This window comes from Bos indicus x Bos taurus, chromosome X, assembly GCF_003369695.1.
Source record: "Bos indicus x Bos taurus breed Angus x Brahman F1 hybrid chromosome X, Bos_hybrid_MaternalHap_v2.0, whole genome shotgun sequence".
NCBI lineage: Eukaryota > Metazoa > Chordata > Mammalia > Artiodactyla > Bovidae > Bos > Bos indicus x Bos taurus.
In genome coordinates this window covers 17984918-18007509 of record NC_040105.1, presented here as the reverse complement: position 1 = coordinate 18007509, position 22592 = coordinate 17984918, and the positions used below count along the sequence as shown (strand labels likewise).

Below are 22592 nucleotides of genomic sequence, written 5' to 3'. Positions count from 1 at the left end.
TCTGCCTTCCATAGAGAAAATCTTTCCATAGCATATTACTGAATTCATAGTGGTTTTTTTTTTTTTTTTCCTGAAGTCCATTGCATTCTTTCTGTGCCTGTATGCCTGTCTTTGGTTTGGTATTGCTTTTTTGCAAACTCTAAATCCATTAGGTGAGCTTTGAGGTCTCTGTCTTATTTCTGAGCCTTCCATTTACATATCACTGTTCTGGTATCAGTTTGGGACATTGACATTAACAGAGAGAAAAACCTGTTTCTACTGGGGTTTTTCCATATTCCACCCTGTCTTTGCTGGATATTGACTCTTTGTCCCTGCATGGATAGTAGCTGGCAAATTTCATTACCATCATTGTACATTTCACAGAGGTGAACTGGGCAGTGGGGTTGGGGGAGTAGAGGGCATTCCCTCTATAGAGATACGAATTCAGTTTTTGGAAGCAGGCTTGTAGTGGGCTCTGTGCTATTTCTTTGAAGTTGAAAATCTTGAAGGTTGTGTTTCAGGAAATACTTTATATTTTAAAGGACATAACACTTGAATTTTGTAAAATCTTTCTCTGACTAAAGAGACTCAAACACAATCCCAAACTTTTTATAATGTAGTTCAATTTAGAGAAATATTTGAAATTTCTACTCTGTCCAGTATTGGGCACCTAGTAGATGGTTTCTAAGTATTTGTGGAATGAATGAGGGCAGGCCACTGTGCTAGATGCTCTGGAGAATCCCCAAGCAAATAAAAGTAGTCTCCACTTGGTCAGGCCCCCGGCGATGGAGGAGGTAGATGTGGACCCAAATAAGGACAGTTCTAGGCCTGCTCCAAAGAGAGAGCCGCTCACCTTGAGCTACTTGTCCCTCAGAACTTAGCTCAGCTGGCATCCTCTCCAGAACCAGCCAGATTGGAATTTGCACCCTTCGCTGTGCTCACAGAACATACCTGTGTCAGTCCTTCCTTCATCAAACACCCGTAGAGCACCTACTCTGTGTCCACTGCTCTTATCAGTCCTCGTGGAGCTTGCCTGACAGTAAACAGCAAATGTAATATCAGGTGGTGATAAATTCTGTGAAGAAAAATGAGCCTTGGTCAGATGGCTGAGAATGGCAGAGGGGAGTAGTCAGGAAAGACTGCTCCAAGGAGGTGACATTGGAGCAGAGCACCCTGCATGAGGTGAGGGAGCAGGATGAACTGACATGTGCCTCAGTGCACTTGATTTCCTGCTTGGCTGCCAAGAGGGCAGGGGCTGACTCAGTTTATTGTTGCACAATCTGGGCTCAATATGAGTCTGTGGATGCTTAGCTGGCGGCAGGGGGAGGTGGATCTGGAGGGCAGAGTGGTCTGAGTAGGTATGGGCAGTGCTGGGGCCAGACCTACCCAAGGACTCAGACCTTTTGGATCCTCAATCCTTCTGGAACATTCATCAGTTTATTCTCTCACTGAGCAGTTTCTTAAACATTCTGTTTTCTGGGCTGCGTGCCTCACTTGGGGAATTTTAAAAGGATGAGGGATAATGGTTTCTGTACCATGCTGCACAAGATTCCTACCACTTTCAACAAATTGATAGACTAGCTTTAATTTTCAGAGCCCTATACATGTCATCTCTTGCACAGGCAGGAGAAATAGCACACACTACCGCAGCTGGACTTCCTGTGCACAAGGTGCCCTGGTGATAAAGATTGCTCAGGCACCTCCAAATCAGAACTACCAAGTCAAGACATCTAAGGAATAGCAAACATTTCTTGATTTTAAAATGTTCAGAAAGAAAGTTGTTTCTGCCGGGGATGAAAAGTAGTGAGTGAACTACAGTGGGTATGGGCTAGGTCTGAGACATATGGAAAGCCAAGTAGACTCCAAGTAAATTCTGAAAATCCAACCAAACTACAGCAGTGAAGAAGAGTGGATTTCAGCTGCCCACAAGCAGTGGGTAGATTTCAGGTATACAGTGTTGAGCAGAAGAAGGAAGTTGTAGAAGAATGTCAGCAGTGATTCCATGTATCCTGAGTTCCCCGATGTTCACAACCAGTGTGTTTTTAGGAATATAAATGTGGTAAAATTATTTTTAGAAAAACTAAGAAAATGGCAAACATGAAATGCAGAGTGATGATGACCTTTGAGGAGGAAGTGGAGGTGGGGTCAGGAAGGGACATGTGGCAGATCCTGGCCTATTATGGCTTCTTCTTGCACTAGTTGGTGTGTGTGTGAACGTTTGTTATATCATTCTTAATACGTTTTTTATTTTATAAATAATCTTCTGTATACTCAGTACTGAATAAAGATGAAAAAGAAACACTTGATTTTTAAAATGGTATCACACAAAATAAACCCCAACCACATGGGCATTTTCAGCTTTCCCTTTGTGTAGACCAAGCGTGTGCTCTTTAAAGCACACCGGAAGTATATGGCTTTGAATAGGATGGGATAGGGGCTAGTCAATCACCATGAACACTCATCCAGAAATGCAGAAGGGACTTGTGATGAATGGCTCTGTCAGTGCATTGTTCTCCTCCCAGATCTGTTGTTGTTGTTCAGTTGCTAAGTCGTTTCCGACTCCTTGCAACCCCATGGACTGCAGCATGCCAGGCTCCCCTGCCCTTCACTGTCTCCCCGAGTTTGCTCAAACTCATGTCCATTGAATTGGTGATGCCATTGAACCATCTCATTCTCTGTTGCCCCCTTCTTCTCTTGCCCTCAATCTTTCCCAGCATCAGGATCTTTTCCAATGAGTCGGCTCTTCGCAGCAGATGGCCAAAATATTGGAGCTTCAGCATCAGTCCTTCCAATGAATATTCAGGGTTGATTTCCTTTAGGATTGACTGGTTGGATCTTCTTGCTGTCCAAGGGACTCTTAAGCACCACAATTCGAAACCATCAGTTCTTCAGCATTCAACCTTCTTTATGGTACAACTCTCACATCCTTTCATGACTACTGGAAAAACCATAGCTTTGACTATACAGATCTTTAGACAAAGTGATGTCTCTGCTTTTTAATACACTGTCTAAGTTTGTCATAGCTTTCCTTCCAAGGAACAAGTGTCTCTTAATTTCATGGCTGCAGTCACCGTCCACAGTGATTTTGGAGCCCAAGAAAATAAAGTCTGTCACTGTTTCTACTTTTTCGCCCATCTATTTGCCATGAAGTGTTGGGACTGGATGCCATGATATTAGTTTTCTTTACGTTGAGTTTTAAGCCAACTTTTTCACTCTCTTCTTTCACTCTCATCAAGAGACTCTTTCGTTCCTCTTCACTTTCTGCCGTTAGAGTGGTATCATCTGCATATCTGATGTTGTTGATATTTCTCTGAACAATCTTAATTCCACCTTTGGATTCATCCCAGATCTGAACAGTTAAATCACTGTAGGGTAGCTGTGCATATTAATAGCATTGCTCTTTTAAGTGTTCAAGTTTATTTTCATTGTTGATTGGCATTGTCGGGTACTTGTATGGTTTTAGAAAAAGCTTCAGCAACACTCTTAAAGATGTGGATGGAGCATAGATTGCCTCTTATAACCTAGAGAAAGGAAATTGAGTGTGACCAAGTGGATTTACCCAGTCTGTCTTGCCTCTGCCTCTGCTGGTTGGTGCTGTTTGTACTCCTAGTTCTTTGTGAAATATTCTCTAATGGTTTCAGATTCTTAGAAATGTATTCCAAATTGGTTTGGTCATTGTGATGGGAAACGTATCCATTATCCCTTGCTGCTGTGACAAACTCTCTAAAACCTAGTGGCATAAAACAATAATTTGTTATTAATTCTCACAGCTCTGTGACTTGGGCTTACCGGGAAGGTCTTAGGGTCTTTTATGTGGTTGTTCTGTGGATTAACATGGGCTCACTGGAAAGTTCTCACCCTGGGGGTCTTCTGTGCAATTATGGTTCACTGTCAACTGGTGCTACAGTTACAACCTAAGGTCCAAGATGGCCTATTAAGGATTTTGGCCCATAAACCCCAGTTAAGGCCTGTGCCTCGAATTGGCACAGCATTCCTTCTCTGCTGTGTTTTCTTGGTCAAAGCAGTGGAAACACCTCAGATTCAATGGAATGGAAAAATAAACTTGAAAAGATCATGTGAGGTGGAAGAAGATATTATTGGGGCCGTCTTTGGAAAATTTAATCTGCCAAAGATAATGACTTTCAGAGATAGCTTGCCTGAGATCAATTTTGTATCAGGAACCTAAGTTAATTTCATTTTATCATGCATTAGAAACAAAACTGAGAGTCCATATGAGGGAAGGAATTAAGGCAAGTTGTCTGATGGCACAAAATAAGCACCTCCCTTTAGAATCACAGGCTCCTGGAGCCAACCTGTCTATGTCTTTCATGGTTGAGGGCATCTAATTAGTCACTGCCGAGCGCCATTCGCATAGGCTTCTTTGGTAGATGTGTGGCAGCGTTGCCCTGCCCAAGTGAGTATCTACAGTGGACCAGGGCTCCCTGCAGTGATGGTTTAACTATTGTGTGTGTTACCACCGTCCTTCTCAGATACACTTACATTCTTTCCTGAAATTTTTCTTGAAAAGGATAATTGAAAATATTAAGTTATACCTCCTCCTCACAGCCATAATTATATACTCACCCAGTCCTAGTCCTGTATTTGTCAGTCTTAGTAGAGAATAATTTGAGTTTAGACCAATTTTAAAAACCTTTTTATTTTGAAATCACTTCAATCTTATAGAAGAATTGCAAGAATAGAATAAAGAACTCCTGTATACCTTTCATCCTGTTCGCTTGTAGCTGCACAGATTTTATCATTCCCATCCCCTACTCACTCTCATGCAGTCTCCATAGATACACATTTTCTGAGAACCATTTGAGAGTCATTTGCAGACATCCTGACCCTTTATCCCTAAGAATGAAGATATTCTCTTGTGTGACCACAATATAGTTGTGAAAAGTTAGGAAAGTTAACATTTGACATGATGTTGTTAATTTCCAGACTGTAATCTTTGCCTGCTGTCCCAGTGAGATCCTCTACAACATCTTTTTCCTGGTCCAGAATCCAACCCAGGGTCCCACATTGCATTTAGTTGTCTTGCCACCTCAGTCTCCATTAACTTGCAATAGTTCTTCAGCCTTTCTTAATGACCCTGACATTTGTAAAGAGCACAGACCAGTGGGTTTTTTTTTTAGCACTGTCCTTCATTTTGAATTGGTTTGCTGTTTCCTCGTGGTTAGACTCAGATTATACATTGGGGGCAGGAGTCTTGTGGAAGGGATATTGGTTCCTTCTCAGTGCATCGTGTCAAGAGGCTATGATGTCAGGAGGCCATGTTTCATTACTGGTGATGATAGCTGTGATCACTGAGTTGAGGTGGTATACACAGGTTTCTCTGGTATAAAATCGCTCATATTCCCTCTAGAAAGTAGTAAAATGTGATTGACAAATAGACTTGTCAGCATGTTGATCAAGTTGTACTGATGAGGCAACAGACCCCTCCCATCCTGTGGGTGGTCTGTGTTTACTTGGCCTGGAGTCAAGTGGCTTAGGAGAAAAATAGAACTAGATTCCAAGATGTGGAGGATAAAAAGCCCTTTGGGTTTATGCTTTGCAGTAAACTCACGTTCAGAAGCGTGACAACCCTCTCCTGAGAGTCTTCTTGCTGCTCTGCTTACAGAGGTGTTTGTTTATATTTCCTACCAGTCACGGAACCTCAAAAGGTTATATAATCCTGCCTTGTGCATCAGAGAGACCTATCTCTGTTAATCCAACAAAATTTGTGAATTCCTTTTGTTAAGTTTTTAATCACTGGAGATATTGAGTTTTTACAAATTGAACTGGATGCTTGGGGCTGGTGCACTGGGACGGCCCAGAGGGATGGTATGGGGAGGGAGGAGGGAGGAGGGTTCGGGATGGGGAACACATGTATACCTGTGGCGGATTCATTTTGATATTTGGCAAAACTAATACAATTATGTAAAGTTTAAAAATAAAATAAAATTAGAAAAAAAATATAAAAATTGAAGTGGAAAAACTATTTTAGAAAGCAAGATGAAAAATCTAGTGATTTGGCTCTCTCATCTCTTTATACCTCTTGGGAAAGGTCATTTAAGCATTTAGGATTGGGGTTTTTTTAATCTAAAATATGGTTAATAGTAATTTCCTATGTACCTCACTGGGTTATTATGGTAATCAAATAGACCCTTATGAAACAGATGAGAAGGTACTTTAGAATAAAACTATGAAAGCACAGTGAGTTCCCTGATTAATTTGTGTTTAATTTCTTTCATCAGCCAAGATATCTATTTCTAGGAAACTGGGAAAACAAGAGCTTTGCTACACTTGGTTTGGCTTGCAGTAAGTGGTGTGAGCAGGGGGCCAGAGAGCCTCGGGGCCTGGCAGACCAGCATCACCTGGTGTAAGATGCCCACGTTCAGCAACTCTTGCAGGGCTGGCAGGGTACTGCATCCATGTAGGAAGTAGTGAGGCAGGATGAGCAGGAAACTCTACAGATTTGGAAATAAAATAGGGAACTTCTAAGACTGTATTCTGTAGTTTGGTCATTTGGTATTTTTTAAAAAGGCAATGACTTACTTACTCTTCTCTTATTTGAAGCTCATGTTTGTATGTGTACACAAGTGTGTGTGTGTGTGTGTGTGTGTGTGTGTGTGTGTGTGTGTGTTCTAAGTTACTATATTTTTTTATTGGGCAAGGGCTGGGTTAGGGGAATGTAATTAGATTCCTTAATATATTAAGTTTTATCCCAAATAATTCACCCTTACTTCTCAGGTAGCAATTATTTTTAGATGTGTGCTCATGTACAATTGGCCCACTTTTATTTATAATAGAGCCTTAGAGTCTGTGGTGTGAACAGAACATACGTGTGACTGTTCTCTTAAAGCAAGTTGAAGCAAGGCTGCTCAGAGCTGAGTAGGTCTGAGGCTGTCAGAACCTCTCCTACCCAGGGGAGGCCAGCCTTTCCCCTTGATATTATAGTCCTGCCCTGCATGTCCCTCTTACAGGCTCTGAGCACACTGACTGAGGGGAGGGCATGACTTCAGTGGGCTCCCTTCCCTTCTGAGTGTGAGCCATTTAGACCAGGCCATGGGGTCATGTTGGGATCCAGATGCTGGCTTTCTGCTGCTAAGGTGGGACTATAGAATGAATTGGGCCTGTAGCCATTTCAAGCCTGTTACCCACTCCTCCCTGAGTCTAGCCCTGGAGACCCTCCTGGTGGAAGTGGGGTCTGCAGAAGAGCTCCTCACATGTCTGCACATGTGCGACAGGTACTTGCACCAGGACCCCAGGGAGCCCATGTCTCAGGCACCCCTGAGGGAAGTACAGATGTGTGCTTTCTGCAAGCAGGTCCCTTAGACAATTATAATGGACTGGGCGGTGGGTACCCGGTACCTTTGCTCTGTCTCATCCAGCAGAGAGGTCATGCTTCACTCCTGGGGGAAGAGGATGAGGGCCAGGAAAAAGAGCAGATGGCTTTTTGCCAATCCTTTCAGTAGCAGACATTCCTAATTGATGAGTCAAGTTAGGAATGCTTGTGGGAGGAGGACATGTTTCTGTCTACGTCATCTGCCATAAAACAGCAGCCTTCCTATGGCTGGCCTCTCCAAATCCCACATCCAGGAGTAACTCTTTATACTGTTGACTGCCCAGCAGTGGTTGCACCAGAGCTGCACAGAACATGCGCTTTACATTCCAGGGAGTAAGTGGCCTGTTTTGATCTTCTCAGTGTATAGGACCAGCTCCCTCAAGACCCCCTCCTGGTGGTTATAGGATCATTGCATCCCTAGATGACAGTATGGAAGGAGGGCATTGTTGAGCACATCTCCTGCCATAAGGTTATACAGGCTGTTTGAGTCTAAACATAGGTTTTAGCAGCTAATTGGAAAATGATGCTTAATGGAACATTGTCATCATGAGGTAGCAGGGCCTGTGGTTTCCCTCATTATGCTTCCTCCTGCTTTTGGTTTGTTCTCATCTGTAAGTATAACTCAGATTTTATTTTATCATATATTAACACCAATATCTGATAGCTATTGTGTGCTTACTCTGTGCCCCTTCTAAAATGAACATCTGGGGATCATGGTGACCCCAAACTCCAGCTTAGCCATACTGCAAACAGGGAATGGGGCCAAGTTGAAAGAAGTGGAGTCAGGAAGTCGAAGGTTCAGACCACAGTTCAATGGCTTATTTAACCTCTCTAAGCCCAGTTTCCTCCTCCTTAAAATGACCATAATAATAGTACCTGTGTCATAACTGGTTATTGAGAACTAAAAGACACACATATATACACATACATACACAAATACACTTAGCTCAGGGGCTGGTGTGCAGACAGCACTCAGGAAGCATGAACAGAGTTTTGGAAGGTGTTAGAGGAAGCCTGAGTTCCACATTATTGGAGGGGTGGTCCAGGTACAACTCTGTCTGAACACCGGAGGCACTAAGAATTCCCTCTCCAGCCAAGGCCCTTTAGGAAGCTCACTGGTGGGCCTTGGAGGTGTGGGGATTAGGACACCACCCCTCCAACCAGAGCAGCACCACTTTCATCTGCCTTATACACATAGAAGGTATGTGGGGGGTGCTGTATGTATGTCTTACCTCAGTGGTTATTTGCTGGGGGTGATCTTACTCCTGAGGGGACATTTGATGATGTCTGCAGGCATTTTTGATTGTCACAACCTCTGGAGGGGGAGTGGTGTAGATTGCTGCTGACGTTTAGTGAGTTGAGGCCAGGGATGCTGCTAAACAGTGCTCAGAATAGCCCCACAGAAAGAAAGATCTAGCCCAAATGTCATGGCAGGGTTGAGAAACCCTGGTACATATGCATATGTATATGGAGGGGGCAAGAGGATTGTTTACCTGGCTTTTATTTGGTTGATGTCTAGGAACAGAATTAGAAAATCAGGGGTATCTAGAGCATGTGGAAAGAAACACCTGGTTGTCAAGAGATGCCCTGGAAATGGTGGGGCCTGAGTCAGCTGAGCCCCAGGACTGAGGCAGGACAGTCTGCAGAGGGGAAGCGCCAACCACACATGGCAAGGTGTCAGGGGGTTCTGGGTAGCTCCACACCTAACAGGATGGTGGCGCAAGGGAAGTTGGTGTGGCTAGTATGAAGTGATCCTTCCTGGTCTCACATTGGTCCAGCTAGGGAGCGGACTGCCAGAGAGGGGTGTACAGTTCACCATGGAAGTGGGATCTGGATGGATTCCATATCTGTAAAATGGTTGATGCTGAAACATCTGAATTTTAAAAATCCAGGTCACTTTTAAGTCACATTCTTTGGGTCACTGTGTGGCCCTCAGCCTGGCACGGACTGAGAAAAAGTGTTCTCTTCAACAGCCAGAGTTTGCCTTTTACCATGAGAGCATCAATTGAAAACTGGCCTGCATCTTTTCCAGTGCACATACCACTTGAGGATTATTTTCCAGCTCAAGACCAAGTTTAATATTAATCCGATCTTGTTTTTTCCTTACCACCAGTATCTGATTAGGTAACTCTTTATGTCTCTGGTGAGAAATTGGCCTTTAATATTATGTTGACTTGCCATTTTTATAGGTCACAATGGTTGACTGTTAGCAGTTTCATATTATTCAACCTGCTGCAGGATTGAGAGTGACAATTTGTAATTTGTCAGCTGGGTACTTTATGTTCTTCCTAAAAGTACTCTGTACAAATGTCACCCCAGTATGTGTGAACTTCTGGGTATACTCAGCAACTGAATCTAGGCTGTTACCCATGTCATCAGCAACCAGAGCTCACCAGGAGCCAGACTCAGCTAGGACACATGTAATGGACCTATTTCCAACAGATGTAAGGCAAGGTCCTATATTTTAGCAAAACTGTATTTCCCTGGATGGACATGGGCTTGTTTTCACATTTTGCATCTTCCCAGTAACTGGAGAGAATCTTTTAAACCTTGAGAACCTTGAAAAAAAGACACCCCGTCTCCCCACCTCTTCACTGACTTTGTTCCTCAGAACTTGAAAAGGAACTAGATGTCAGTTATACCTCAGCAAAGGTGATTTTTTTTTTTCACTGTATGATTCCGCTTATGTGAGGTATATGGAATAGTCAAATCCTTTGAGACAGAAAGTGTAAAGTGGTTTCCCAGGGGCTGGAGAGAGGTAAGAATGTGGAGTTAGTGTTTAAAAAGTACAACGTTCTGGAGGTAAACAGTGGAGGGATGGTTGCACTATAGTGTGAATTGACTTAATACCACTGAACTGTACACTTTAAAGTGGTTAAGATGGTACAGTTCATGTTGTGTGTATTTTGCCATAATTAGAAAAAAATAAGACTGGGCTCGTTCATTGCCATATGCTGAAGCCAGATCCAACCTTGGTGTTCATCTAAAAAAAGGAGGTGGGGAAATGCCTAACACTTTACTCTCATGTTGCCGTCAAACTTAAGTGAAATCAGGTCATGATGTCATCAGCTGAGCTTCCTAAAACATTGTCCCTTCTGTAGGGGATGTCTTATAAGTACCATACATTCCTGTTAGGGTGATAGTACTTCAGGGACTGCTGAGTGTGTGCTCCTCCTTACATTTGTCCCTCTTGAAGGATGAAATTGTTCAGCTTTTCGGAGCCAGATGTCTTCGGAACAGAGGGTTCTGTGGTCAGGCCCAGTAATCATCTTATGGCGTGGTTTTGGTTTTCCAGGGCAACTTCAAAAGCATATCCGCAGTCTCCAAAGAACACAAAGCCGCCATACCCAGGATCTCCGGTGAAGTACCGCCTCCCCAGCTTTTCTGGCCAGGAGACACCCAAGAAGAAAGCAGACAAAGAGAAGAGCAACAAGGAGAAGGAAGGCACCCTGCCTCAGCAGGCAGCCAGCTCACCCAAGGAGGAGGTCCCAGAGAAGCACGTGGCAGACAGGCAGGCCACCGAGAAGCACGAGAAGCATGAGGCCACGGCAGGGAAGGCCAAGGGTGGCAGAGGTAGGCCCTCCTTGCCCATCTGGTTCTGCCACTGAGTCCATCCCCACAGGAGCCTCGGGTTTGGGGGAAAGACGGGGATTTTCCCCAGAGACGACTCCATGCCCTGGTGCTGCTTTCTCAGCTGGCACGTTGCCCAGTCCTTCCCCTTGCTCTCCTGAGTGTCTCCTGGCAGAGGAGACCGAGGGACTGGCACTGCTTTTGGCTGTGGAAGCCCCAGGGGGTGCTGAGCTATGTTCGGTCAGGGTATGCCCTTCCCACAGAGAGGGGCTTCCTGTAGTCCTCTAAGCTTCTATGACAGCCATGGTGAGTTTACCCAGACAGGTGCAGTGGTGGAGGCTGCCATGGGGCTTGCTGGTGACCCATCTCTCCTCCTCGCCTTTCCACTGCCCTCCACAGTGGAATGCATCCAGGGTCCCAGCCAGCCCATGGCAGCCTCTGCTCGGTGGCTGATTGTGCTGGTCCCGGCAGCATTTCCCGTCACCCACTGGGTTGGCTTTTTCAATTCCAAGTGGCAGCTGCCCATGTGAGTGCAGTCATGATTTCATGTCCCTTGATCTTTTCCTCCGACGCAGCCTCAGGGAAGCCCACAGCGGGCACCACTGATGCAGGAGAGGCCACAAAGATCCTGTCTGAAAAGAGACGACAGGCCCGGCTGCAGAAGGAACAGGAGGAGCAGGAACGTCTGGAGAAGGAAAAACAAGACAAGTATGGGTGGTGCTCAGACCTTTTCAGACCACTGTAAATGCCCAGCTCCTAAATCTCAATGTTACAGACAGCCCCTGTTCTCAGCCTGGACTCTAGCACCAGCCAGGCCTCGCAGAACCATCAGTAGAGTTTGAGTTTTGTTTATAGAATGAGATTCTCTTTGAAAAGACTGGAGATGCCAAGATGTAAACATCTTGATTTTGCTTCCTAAATCGTGTCCCCCCCCGACCCCCAGTTATCCTAACTCGCATCCCCAGGTAAGAGAGAGGAGGGTTGAGCAGACACCCGTTGATGGGGCAGAAGCCACCTTCATAGTCCATGAGACACAGGTTACAGGGACTCCATCCTGGAGCAGGACAGAAGATGTCATGGCAGTGGTCCCTAAACTTTGGAAGGTATCACAATCTGTTAAGAGTTATGATAAAAATCCACAGGCCAGGCTGTGTCTTGCCTCAGTATTTCACCAGAGTTTGAGAACCACTGCATTTATCCCCGGAGCACTTGGTCAAAATACAGACAGTTCTGCCTTTTCTAGCCTTAGTATTCAGAGAGAAATGCATGTTGAAGGACAAGGTAAATTTATCATTAAGTTGATATAGGAAGCTTTTAGGATAATCACAGAGTGTAGTCCACTACTATTGAGAGAATTAACATAACAGGAAGCCCACCATGCTGTAGTACTTCACGATTGGCTCTGAGTTTAGACTGATAGAATACTCTTGATCTGTAAGTGACCTTGACAAGTCTTTCATGGTCTCATTATGCTTTTACTGATTTATTTTTTTTAAGGGTGGTGGGGAAAGATCTGACTGGTCCCTTCTTCAAATTCTGGACTTTTCTGATGATTTTCCCACCTCAAACTTTTTGGGCAACAGCAGCAGGTCTTTTTGTTGAGTGGTATGCTTGGGCTGGGTTGCGTGGACCACAGGGTATGTGAAGGGAAGTCCCAGGAGAGGAAGCTGAATTGCAGGACCTCCAGTGATAGGCCAGGGCCTGTGCAGGCCCTGAGCAGATGAGTTGCATGCCTGTAGCTTGTTCTGGGGCAGGTGCAGCCATCTGCCTTCCAGCCAGCACCCTCCTGCATTTCCTTATACAGAAGACCCTCCCCAGCGGCTGGGGATAAGGGATGCATCCACTAAATGGTGACTGCAATGCAGAGCTTTCTGGTACTTGCTACCTGGTGAGGAAGTGGGATGGGTTTGGCATGGGTGACAGGAACAAGGATGGGAGAGGGTGACAGAACTACATGTGGGTCTGGTGAACTCTGGAGGAAACCCGTAATGCTGGCAAGAGTGGCAGGGTGGGGCTGCCTGTAGCGGAGGGGTGCTGGAAAAATGACCACAGCCGTGTTCTCTCTGGGTTGTTAAACAGGGAGAGAAAGAATATTTATTCTTGCAGAGGATTTTGAGATTCTTGGTTTCACACAGGAGAAGCTGGTTTTTCTCTACTTTGGGGGAAACAGAGTGTGGTTAAATGGAGGGAATTTTAGGGGCTTATGGGCCTCTGGGGAGGAATTTGTGTTCTGAGTGATGAGGAGGATTATGGAGACCTAGGGGCTAAGAGAATGTGTTATTTACTCATGGGTATTGCATCCAGCACCTTGGAAGTCCTCATGGTGAAATGGAAGAAACAGTGACTTTTCAGATCCAGAGGATGAAGAGAAAGATGAAGTAGCTTGTGTGTTAATTTATATACAACATATCCTTTGTGTATTAACTTCTCTGAGACAGTCACAACTAGCTCTTTAGAAGAGAGAGAAGAACTGAAATAGTGCTCTGATTAACCTTGGGAGAGATTTTGTTATGGATACATCTGGTTTTTATAATCCTGTGTTGGGCATCCTAGTCTTTCATTGCAGAATCTAAGAACTGGTGAGTTTCTTTCTGAGTAGGCCCCATAATGCTCTTCTCCAAAGTTCTCTAGAATATTTGTTAATAATTTCAATTGTTCCAGCTTTTGCACACTGCAGTTTTTGCGATTTCTAAAGCCAACCATTAGGATACAAGAATGTCTTGATCTTTTATAGTAACATACCAACACCCCAGTAAGTCAGTGCTGCATGCTTCCAAAGAGAGGTTATTTCTAAAAAACATACAGATTATAGAAATTATCTTTATTTGGAAGCAGGTATCACTGGTAAGTTGCTATTCCCATTGTTTTGAATGGGCATGATAAATGTTGAGTGGTTTTCCAAGGAAGGGTCACACAGCAGGTGGTTCAGTCAGAATGCAGTCTTGGTCTTGCCATGTGGCACGTTGCCAGTCAGTAGTTGACTGCAAAATGAGTATAGTTACCTACAGTTTTTCATAGATGAGGAAATGACACGTGAGCAGGAAGAACATTAGAAATGTAAAAATAAGCACTTAAGACTGTACAGAATTTTCCCTCACTGCTTAGATCTCTTTATTGTTACATCACCAACCATTCACCTGTGGGTTAAAAATGCCTAAATGTCATTTAATTTTCATTTAGCAAAGAATAAAAGCTAAAAAACTTTTTTAAGAATGACAAAATAAATGGAAAATAGATGCTTTAATTTCTGTATTAAATGTCAGGTTTCTGTTGAGCATTTCCTTCCATTTGCTACTTCAGAAGTCACATTCTAATTAGAATCAAAGTGAACTTTTTGAGCTCCTAGTCACTGTTCTTAAATTGCTGTCTGGCACAGATGTAGCCATTGAGACATTTCTAGTTTTTTTTCTAGCTTAGGTTGGTTTTAAATATTTATTCTCAGTTTTTAAACAATTGTCATTGAATAAGAATGATGGGGCTGTGATCATTTGTAAATTGACTAGGGAACATCTGTCTCTTCATTACAGTCTTTCACAAATCAATACATTAGTACTCTCGATATCACAGAATTTGAAGTCAATCCTGGTTAATATTTTTTTGGTAACTGTGGACTGGAGTGGCTTTCTGGGAAGAATGAGTCATTTTCTTAAGTGGGTGCTAATTCACATGCATGTGTCTATGACTGTGTCACACATACATTATGCTCTACTGTTAGCACAGAGTTCTTGGTGGTTTGTCTTTTGGGCATGTCATCACTGTCTTGTAACAATAGTTTTGTTCTCAAAAGACTGGAGAGAGAGGAATTGAAAAGAAAGGCAGAGGAAGAAAGACTTCGCCTAGAGGAAGCCCGTAAACAAGAAGAGGAAAAGAAGCACCTAGAGGAGGAAGAGAAAAGGAAGGTGGCAGAGGAGGCAAAGCGCAAGGCCAAGGAGGCGCTGCTGTTGAAAGAAGAGCAAGAAAAGGAAAAACAAGAAAAAGAAAAGCAGGAAAAAGCCATGATTGTAAAGCAGGTACTGTGCAACTCTATATAGACTTTCTTAAGGGCCTTAGTATTAGGTAAAATTAGTTAAATTTGAATGACTTACAATGTTTCCTTGAAGCATTTTCTTTAACTGAACTAGTTAATATATTTGAGTTACTTTGGGCAACACAAGTGAAGTGGCAATGTTTGTTATATGTCAGTTTTGATTCTCCCAAAGGCAGACCCTGGATAAGAATTTGAGTGTCAGCAGTTTATTTGGAAGATGATCCTAGGAAGCTGGTAGGGGAGTGAGAAGAAAGCCAGTGTAAGCACACTGATGAGTGGGTTACTGTGGGCATCTGGAACTTGTTCCCTGTGGAACTCTAGGAGACTATGGAATATGCCTTAGAATTACCCCTTGGAGGGATGAGGAAACCAGGTTATTTATCTTCCAACTCCTGCCCCTTGTGGTTGAAAGTAACTTTGAGGAATTAACTTCCTGAAACTCCTAGCCACATGCATACTTCATGGTCAGAGACTGCCCTCAGACACAAAAAGACCTTGACCTTGTATGCAAAGTGTCTGCAGGTGATTTGCATGGTAGACTGAGGTCGTATGAGTGAGACCCAACCATGTCTGCTGTGTCATAGGGCAGGCTGTAAAAATCCACATTGAATATTGGAGCAGCATCCACTTTGGGTAAATGATGAGATGGAGGAACAAGTGCAAATCCCAGAGAATTAACTAGTGTTTTCTTAAGCTTAGTAACACCTATACCTTGGTTTCTATGTTTCTACCAGAAGGAAGCAGCAGAAGCAAAGGCCCAGGAGGCAGCTAAACAAATGCGTCTGAAAAGAGAACAGATCATGCTACAGATGGAGCAGGAGCGACTGGAGAGGAAGAAGGTGAGGGCTAAGGGATTAGGCGTACTTAGGATGAGGCAGGGACAGGAAGGGAGTCTGGTTATATTCTGCAGTTGTTGAGTACAATGCTCTTAGAATTGTTATTTAGGTTGAGTTCATTGATCATACTATTCAAATCTTCTGTATCTTTATGAGTTTTCTGTCATCTTCTTTTATTTACTGAGAGATGGGTACTGAAAATGTCATCTGTGATTATGGATTTGTGCATTACTCCTTCCAGTTCTACACATTTTTGTTTTCATATATTTTGAAGCTCTACTGTTAGGTGAATTTATATTTCAAGTTATTAAGTTTTCCTGTTGAATTGACCCTTATATCATTATGAAATATTCCTTCTTTATGTCTAGTAATACTTTTTGTCTTAAATTCTACTTTGTCAGTCTTTTTATGATTAGCACCTGCATGATGAATTTTTTTACTTTAAACCTACTTGTGTTCTTATAAATGTTTCCCTTATAAACAGCACTGGAGAAGGCAATGACAACCAATTGCAGTATTCTTGCCTGGAAAATTCCATGGATGGAAGAGCCTGGTGGGCTACAGTCCTTGGGGTCGCAGAGTTGAACATGACTGGGCACGCACACCTATAAACAGCATAGAGTCAGGATTTGTTATTTAAATCAAGTTTGACAGTTTCTGTTTTTTAATTGGTATGTTTAGACCATTTACATTTAATGTAATTATGGGTGAAGTTGGTGTCCAGTTTGTGGTCTCCTCTTCTGCTCTTCAGCTAGGGTTTCTGTTGGGTGGTCCTCTTGAATGACAGGTAGTGATTTGTTGAATTCTAGCTAATCTAAAGAGAGGAAGGAGAAAGATGGGATATAAACGATTGATTCTAGATACTTACTAGTTCACTTAAGCATTTGACCTTGTTCATATGGCAGAGGTATATATCTGTAAAACCAATGCAGGCACTTTCTATACACATTATCGTCTGCTAAGATTTCTCTTTTATGAGTTCTCTGAGAAATGTGAAATTGCATACAGACCAAGATACTTGTATCTATTTTTGGTCTTGTAGTCCTCTTTGTTGTTGTTGTTCAGTCACTTAGTCACGTCTGACTCTTTGCAACCTCGTGGACTGCAGCATACCAGGCTTCCCTGTCCTTTACCATCTCCTGGAGCTTGAGCAAACTCGTCCATTGAGTTGGTGATGCCATCTAACCATCTCATCCTCTGTCATGCCCTTCTCCTCCTGCCTTCAGTCTTTCCTAGCATCAGGGTCTTTTCTAATGAGTCGGCTCTTCTCATCAGGTGGCCAAGATACTGGAGCTTCAGGACTGATTTCCTTTAGGATTGACTGGTTGGATCTCCTTGTAGTTCAAGGGACTCTCAAGAGTCTTCTCCAACACTGCAGTTCAAAAGCATCAATTCTTTGGTGCTCAGCCTTGTTTATATGGTCCAACTCTCACATCCATACATGACTACTGGAAAAACTATAGCTTTGACTATATGGACCTTTAAACAAAGTTATGTCTCTGCTTTTTAATACACTGTCTAAGTTTGTCATAGTTTTCCTTCCAAGGAGCAAGTATCTCTTAATTTCATGGCTGCAGTCACTGTCCACAGTGATTTTGGTGCCCAAGAAAATAAAGTCTGTCACTGTTTCCATTGTTTCCCATCTATTTACCATGAAGTGGTGGGACCTGATGCCATGATCTTAGTTTTTTGAATGTTGAGTTTTCAGCCAGCTTTTTCACTATCCTCTTTCACTTTCATCAAGAGGCTCTTCAGTTCCTCTTCACTTTCTGCCATAATGGTGTTACCGTCTGCATATCTGAGGTTATTGACATTTCTGTCGGCAATCTTGATTCCAGCTTGTGCTTTATCCAGCCTGGCATTTCTCATGATGTACTCTGCACATAAGTTAAATAATCAGGGTGACAATATACAGCCTTGAGGTACTCTGTTCCCAATTTTGAACCAGCCGGTTTTGTTCCATGTCCGGTTCTAACTGTTGGTTCTTAACCTGCATACAGGTTTCACAGGAGGAAGGTAAGGTGATCTGGTATTCACATCTCTTTAAGAATTTTCCACAGTTTGTTGTGATCCACACAGTCAAAGACTTTGGCATAATCAATAAAGCAGAAGTAGATGTTTTTCTGGAATTCTCTTATTTTTTCTATGATCCAATGGATGTTGGAAATTTTGTCTCTGGTTCCTCTGCCTTTTCTAAATCCAGCTTGAACGTCTGCAAGTTCTCAGTTCACATACTCTTGAAGCCTAACTTGGAGAATTTTGAGCATTACTTTGCTAGCATGTGAAATGAGTGCATTTGTGCAGTAGTTTGAACATTCTTTGGCATTGCCCTTCTTTGGGATTGGAATGAAAACTGACCTTTTTCGTTTAGTGGCCACTGAATGAGTATTCCAGTCCTGTGGCCACTGCTGAGTTTTCCAAATTTGCTGGCGTATTGAGTGCTGCACATTCATACCATCATCTTTTAGGATTTGAAATAGCTCAGCTGAAATTCCATCACCTCCACTAGCTTTGTTCATAGTGATGCTTCCAAAGGCCCACTTGACTTCACATTCCAGGATGTCTGGCGCTAGGTCAGTGATCACACCATCATGGTTATCTGGGTCATTAAGATCTTTGTTGTACAGTTCTGTGTATTCTTGCCACCTCTCCTTAATATCTTCTGCTTCTGTTAGGTCCATACCATTTTTGTCCTTTATCGAGCCCATCTTTGCATGAAATGTTCCCTTGGTATCTCTAATTTTCTTGAAGAGATCTCTAGTCTTTCCCATTCTATTGTTTTCCTCTATTTCTTTGCATTGGTCACTGAGGAAGGCTTTCTTATCTGTCCTTGCTAATCTTTGGAACTCTGCATTCAGGTGGGTTTATCTTTCCTTTTCTCCTTTGCCTTTCCCTTCTCTTCTTTTCTCAGCTATATGTAAGGCCTCCTCAGACAACTATTTTGCCATTTTGCATTTCTTTTTCTTGAAGATGGTCTTGATCACTGCCTCCTGTACAATGTCATGAACCTCTGTCCATAGTTCTCCATACACTCTATCAGATCTAATCCCTTGTATCTATTTGTCACTTCCACTGTATAATCATAAGGGATTTGATTTAGGTTATACCAGAAGGGCCTAGTGGTTTTCCCTACTTTCTTCAATTTAAGTCTGAATTTTATAATAAGGAGTTCATGATCTGAGCCACAGTCAGCTCCCAGTCTTCTTTTTGCTAACTGTATAGAGCTTCTCCATCTTCAGTGCAAAGAATATAATCAATCTGATTTTGGTATTGACTATCTGGTGGTGTCCATGTGTAGAGTCGTCTCTTGTGTTGTTGGAAGAGGGTGTTTGCTATGACGAATGCATTCTCTTGGCAAAACTCTGTTAGCCTTTGCCCTGCTTCATTTTGTATTACAAGGCCAAACTTATTTGTTATTCCAGGTATCTCTTGACTTCCTACTTTTGCATTCCAGTCCCCTCTGATGAAAAGGACATCTTTTTTGGTGTAGTCCTCTTACCTGTTTCTTTTTGGTTTCCAGAGAATAGATGAAATTATGAAGAGAACAAGAAAGAGTGATGTGTCTTTGGAAGTGAAGGTAGGCATTCAGAGTGCCATTTTCATAATTCATGTACTGAGAAGAACATAATGGTAGAATATATTCAGTGATGTTGTAGGTCTCAGAGAGCATTAGCCAGGAAAAAAAAAAAAAGGGTTCTTCCTGCTTTGTTCCTGGCTAGATTAAGAAGACTGTTGGTGTCTAAAAGGAAAGAGGAGTCTAAGAAAGGAGTTTCCAGGATGGGGTGGTAATAAAAATTTCCTCGGAGAAGTGGAGGTAGGGATGCAGGGAGAAGCACTGTAGTCCATAGATAAAAAAAGAGAATGGTGGCATATTACTATGGGAAACACAGCTGATTTATAATACACTCAGAAAATTCAAAGAATTACCATGGAATGGACAGATGGCTCAGCATGATTCCAAATATCCCCTGATGCTTTTCAAAAGCACTTGTCTTGGTACATAAAGCCTACCTTCCCTCTGTTTGTTTTCAGAAAGAAGACCCAAAAGTGGAGCTTCAGTCTGCTCTCTGTGTGGAAAATAAGACAGAACCCATGGTCCCTAACAAAATAGGTGAGTGTGAGATCTGATTCTCGGGTTCTTCGTTTCAGAAAGTGAGGGCTCATGGTGTTTCCTGTAGGGAACTAGCACCTATCGGTCTGAAGAGCATTATCACTGCACAAAGCCCATGTACTTTTCCCCATCACCATCTCTACAGGTCCACTTGAAAACCAGTAGGTCCCTCAGTTACTCTAATAACCCCAGCACCAGAGCCGGGCCATCTGCTGGCTAGGCTGCTTTCCAGAGGGCTTAATTGCTGGTCACGTTCTGTTAAGAACTGACTCTCTTGTTCTACAGCAGTTTCTCCTGCCTTCGGGACTTCTGGATAGTCCAGCTCTTTTCTGTCATGGATTCTTAAAGCTCCTCAGGTTTCATGGCAGCCAGAGTCAGAAAACATATATCCATCTCAAAGTCACTCTTCACATTTCTCTTTTGCCTTGTGGCTCAAGAGCCTGGGGACCTGTACAGGATATGACGTCAAGTTTCTTGGGTGAGTCATGTTGTTGTTCAGTCACTAAGTTGTGTCCGATGTTGCAACCCCACGGACTGTAACAGGCCAAACTCCTCTGTCTTCCACTATCTCCTGGAGTTTGCTCAAATTCATGCCCATTGAATCAATGATATTATCTAATCATTTCATCTTCTGCCACCCTCTTCTCCTTTTGCCTTCAATCTTTCCCATCATCAGGGTCTTTTCCAGTGAGTCAGCTCTTCACATCAGGTGGCCAAAGTATTGGAGATTCAGCTTCAGCATCAGTCCTTCCAATGAATATTCAGGGATGATTTCCTTTAGGATTGACAGGTTTTACACTCCAAGGAACTCTCAAGAGTCTTCTCTAGCTTCACAATTCAAAAGCATCAAATCTTTGGTGCTCAGCTGTTTTTAGGGTCCAACTCTCACTTCCATCCATGACTACTGGAAAAACCATAGCTTTGACTAGACAGACCTTTGTTGGCAAAGTGATGTCTCTTCTTTTTAACATGCTGTCTAGGTTTGTCATAGCTTTCTTTCCAACAAGCAAGGATCTTTTAATTTCATGGCTGCAGTCAGCATCCACAGTGGTTTTAGAGCCCAAGAAAATAAAATCTGTCACTGCTTCCACTTTTCCCCTTCTGTTTTCCATGAAGTAATGGGACCTGATGCCATGACCTCAGTTTTTTTTTTTTTTTTTTTAATGTTTCAAGCCAGCTTTTTCACCCTCCTCTTTGATCCTCACCAAGAAGCTCTTTGGTTCCTCTTCACTTTCTCCCATTAAAGTGGCATCATCTGCATATCTGAGGTTGTTGTATTTTTTCCCAGCAATCTTGATTCCAACTTGTGATTTATCTAGCCCAGCATTTCACATTATGTACTCTGCATATAAGTTAAATAAGCAGGGTGACAGTATACGGCCTTGTCCTACTGCTTTCCCAATTTTCAACCAATCTGTTGTTCCATGTCGGGTTCTAACTGTTGCTTCTTGACCTCCATACAGGTTACTCAGGAGACAGGTGAAGTGGTCTGATATTCCCATCTCTTTAAGAATTTTCCACAGTTGGTTGTGATCCACACAGTCAAAGGCTTTAGCATAGTCAGTGAAGCAGAAGTAGATGTTGTTCTGGCACTCCCTTGCCTTTTCCATGATCGAATGAATGTTGGCATTTTGATCTTTGGTTCCTCTGCCTCTTCAAAACCCAGCTTGTACATCTGGAAGTTCTCAGTTCACCTACTGCTAAAGCCTAATTTGAAGGATTTTGAGCATAATCTTCCGAGCATGTGAAACAAGTGCAACTGTATAGTAGTTTGACCATTCTTTAGCATTGCCCTTCTTTGAGGAATGAAAACTCCCCTTTTCCAGTCTTGTGGCCACTGCTGAGTTTTCCAAATTTGCTGACATATTGAGTGCAGCACTTTAACAGCATCATCTTTTAGGATTTGAAATAGCTCATTGAAATTACATCACCTCCACTAGCTTTGTTCATAGTAATGTTTCCTAAGGCCCACCTGACTTTACACTCCAGGATGTCCGGCTCTAGATGAGTGACTGTACTGTCGTGGTTATCTGGGTCATTAAGACCTTTCTTATGTAGTCTGTCTATTCTTCTGTCTATTCTTGCCACTTCTGAATCTCTTCTGCTTCTGTTAGGTCCTTACTGTTTTTGCCTTTTATCATGCACATCCTTGCATGGAATGTTCCCTTTATATCTCCAGTTTTCTTAAAGATATCTCTAGTTTCTCCCATTCTGTTGTTTTCCTCTCCTTCTTTGTATTGCTCATTTAAGAAGACCTTCTTATGTCTCCTTGCTATTCCCTGAAACTCTGCATTCATTTAGGTGTATCTTTCCTTTTCTCCCTTGCCTTTCCTTCTCTTCTTTCCTCAGCTATTTGTAAAGCCTCCTCAGACAACCAGTTGACCTTTCTTGTATTACTTTTTGGGGGGGATGGTTTTGGTCACCACCTCCTGTACAACATTATGAACCTCTATCCATAGTTCTTCAGGCACTCTGTCTACCAGATCTAATCCTTTGAATCTATTCGTCACCTCCACTGTGTAATCATAAGGGATTTGACTTAGGTCAAATACCTAAATGGCCTAGTGGTTTCCCCTACTTTCTTCACTTTGAGCCTGAATTTTATAATAAGGAGCCCATGATCTGAGCCACAGTCAACTCCAGGTCTTGTTTTTGCTGCTTGTATAGAGCTTCTCTCCATCTTCAGCATCTGCAAAGAACATAGTCAATCCAATTTCGGTATTGACATCTGGAGATGTC

At 42.8% G+C, this 22592-nt stretch overlaps 1 protein-coding gene across 11 annotated transcripts in view; it reads left to right on the top strand.

The window, feature by feature from the left end:
• The window catches only part of MAP7D2 (MAP7 domain containing 2), a 101413-nt gene that overhangs the window by 71681 nt on the left and 7140 nt on the right, over window positions 1–22592 (top strand). For all 11 annotated transcript variants that reach the window (XM_027534024.1, XM_027534018.1, XM_027534016.1 and 8 more), the window contains 6 exons: window positions 10605–10882; window positions 11455–11587; window positions 14667–14889; window positions 15641–15745; window positions 19263–19319; window positions 19775–19853. In XM_027534024.1, coding sequence (XP_027389825.1) covers window positions 10605–10882; window positions 11455–11587; window positions 14667–14889; window positions 15641–15745; window positions 19263–19319; window positions 19775–19853 — 875 coding nt within the window. The remainder of the gene's footprint in view (window positions 1–10604; window positions 10883–11454; window positions 11588–14666; window positions 14890–15640; window positions 15746–19262; window positions 19320–19774; window positions 19854–22592) is intronic.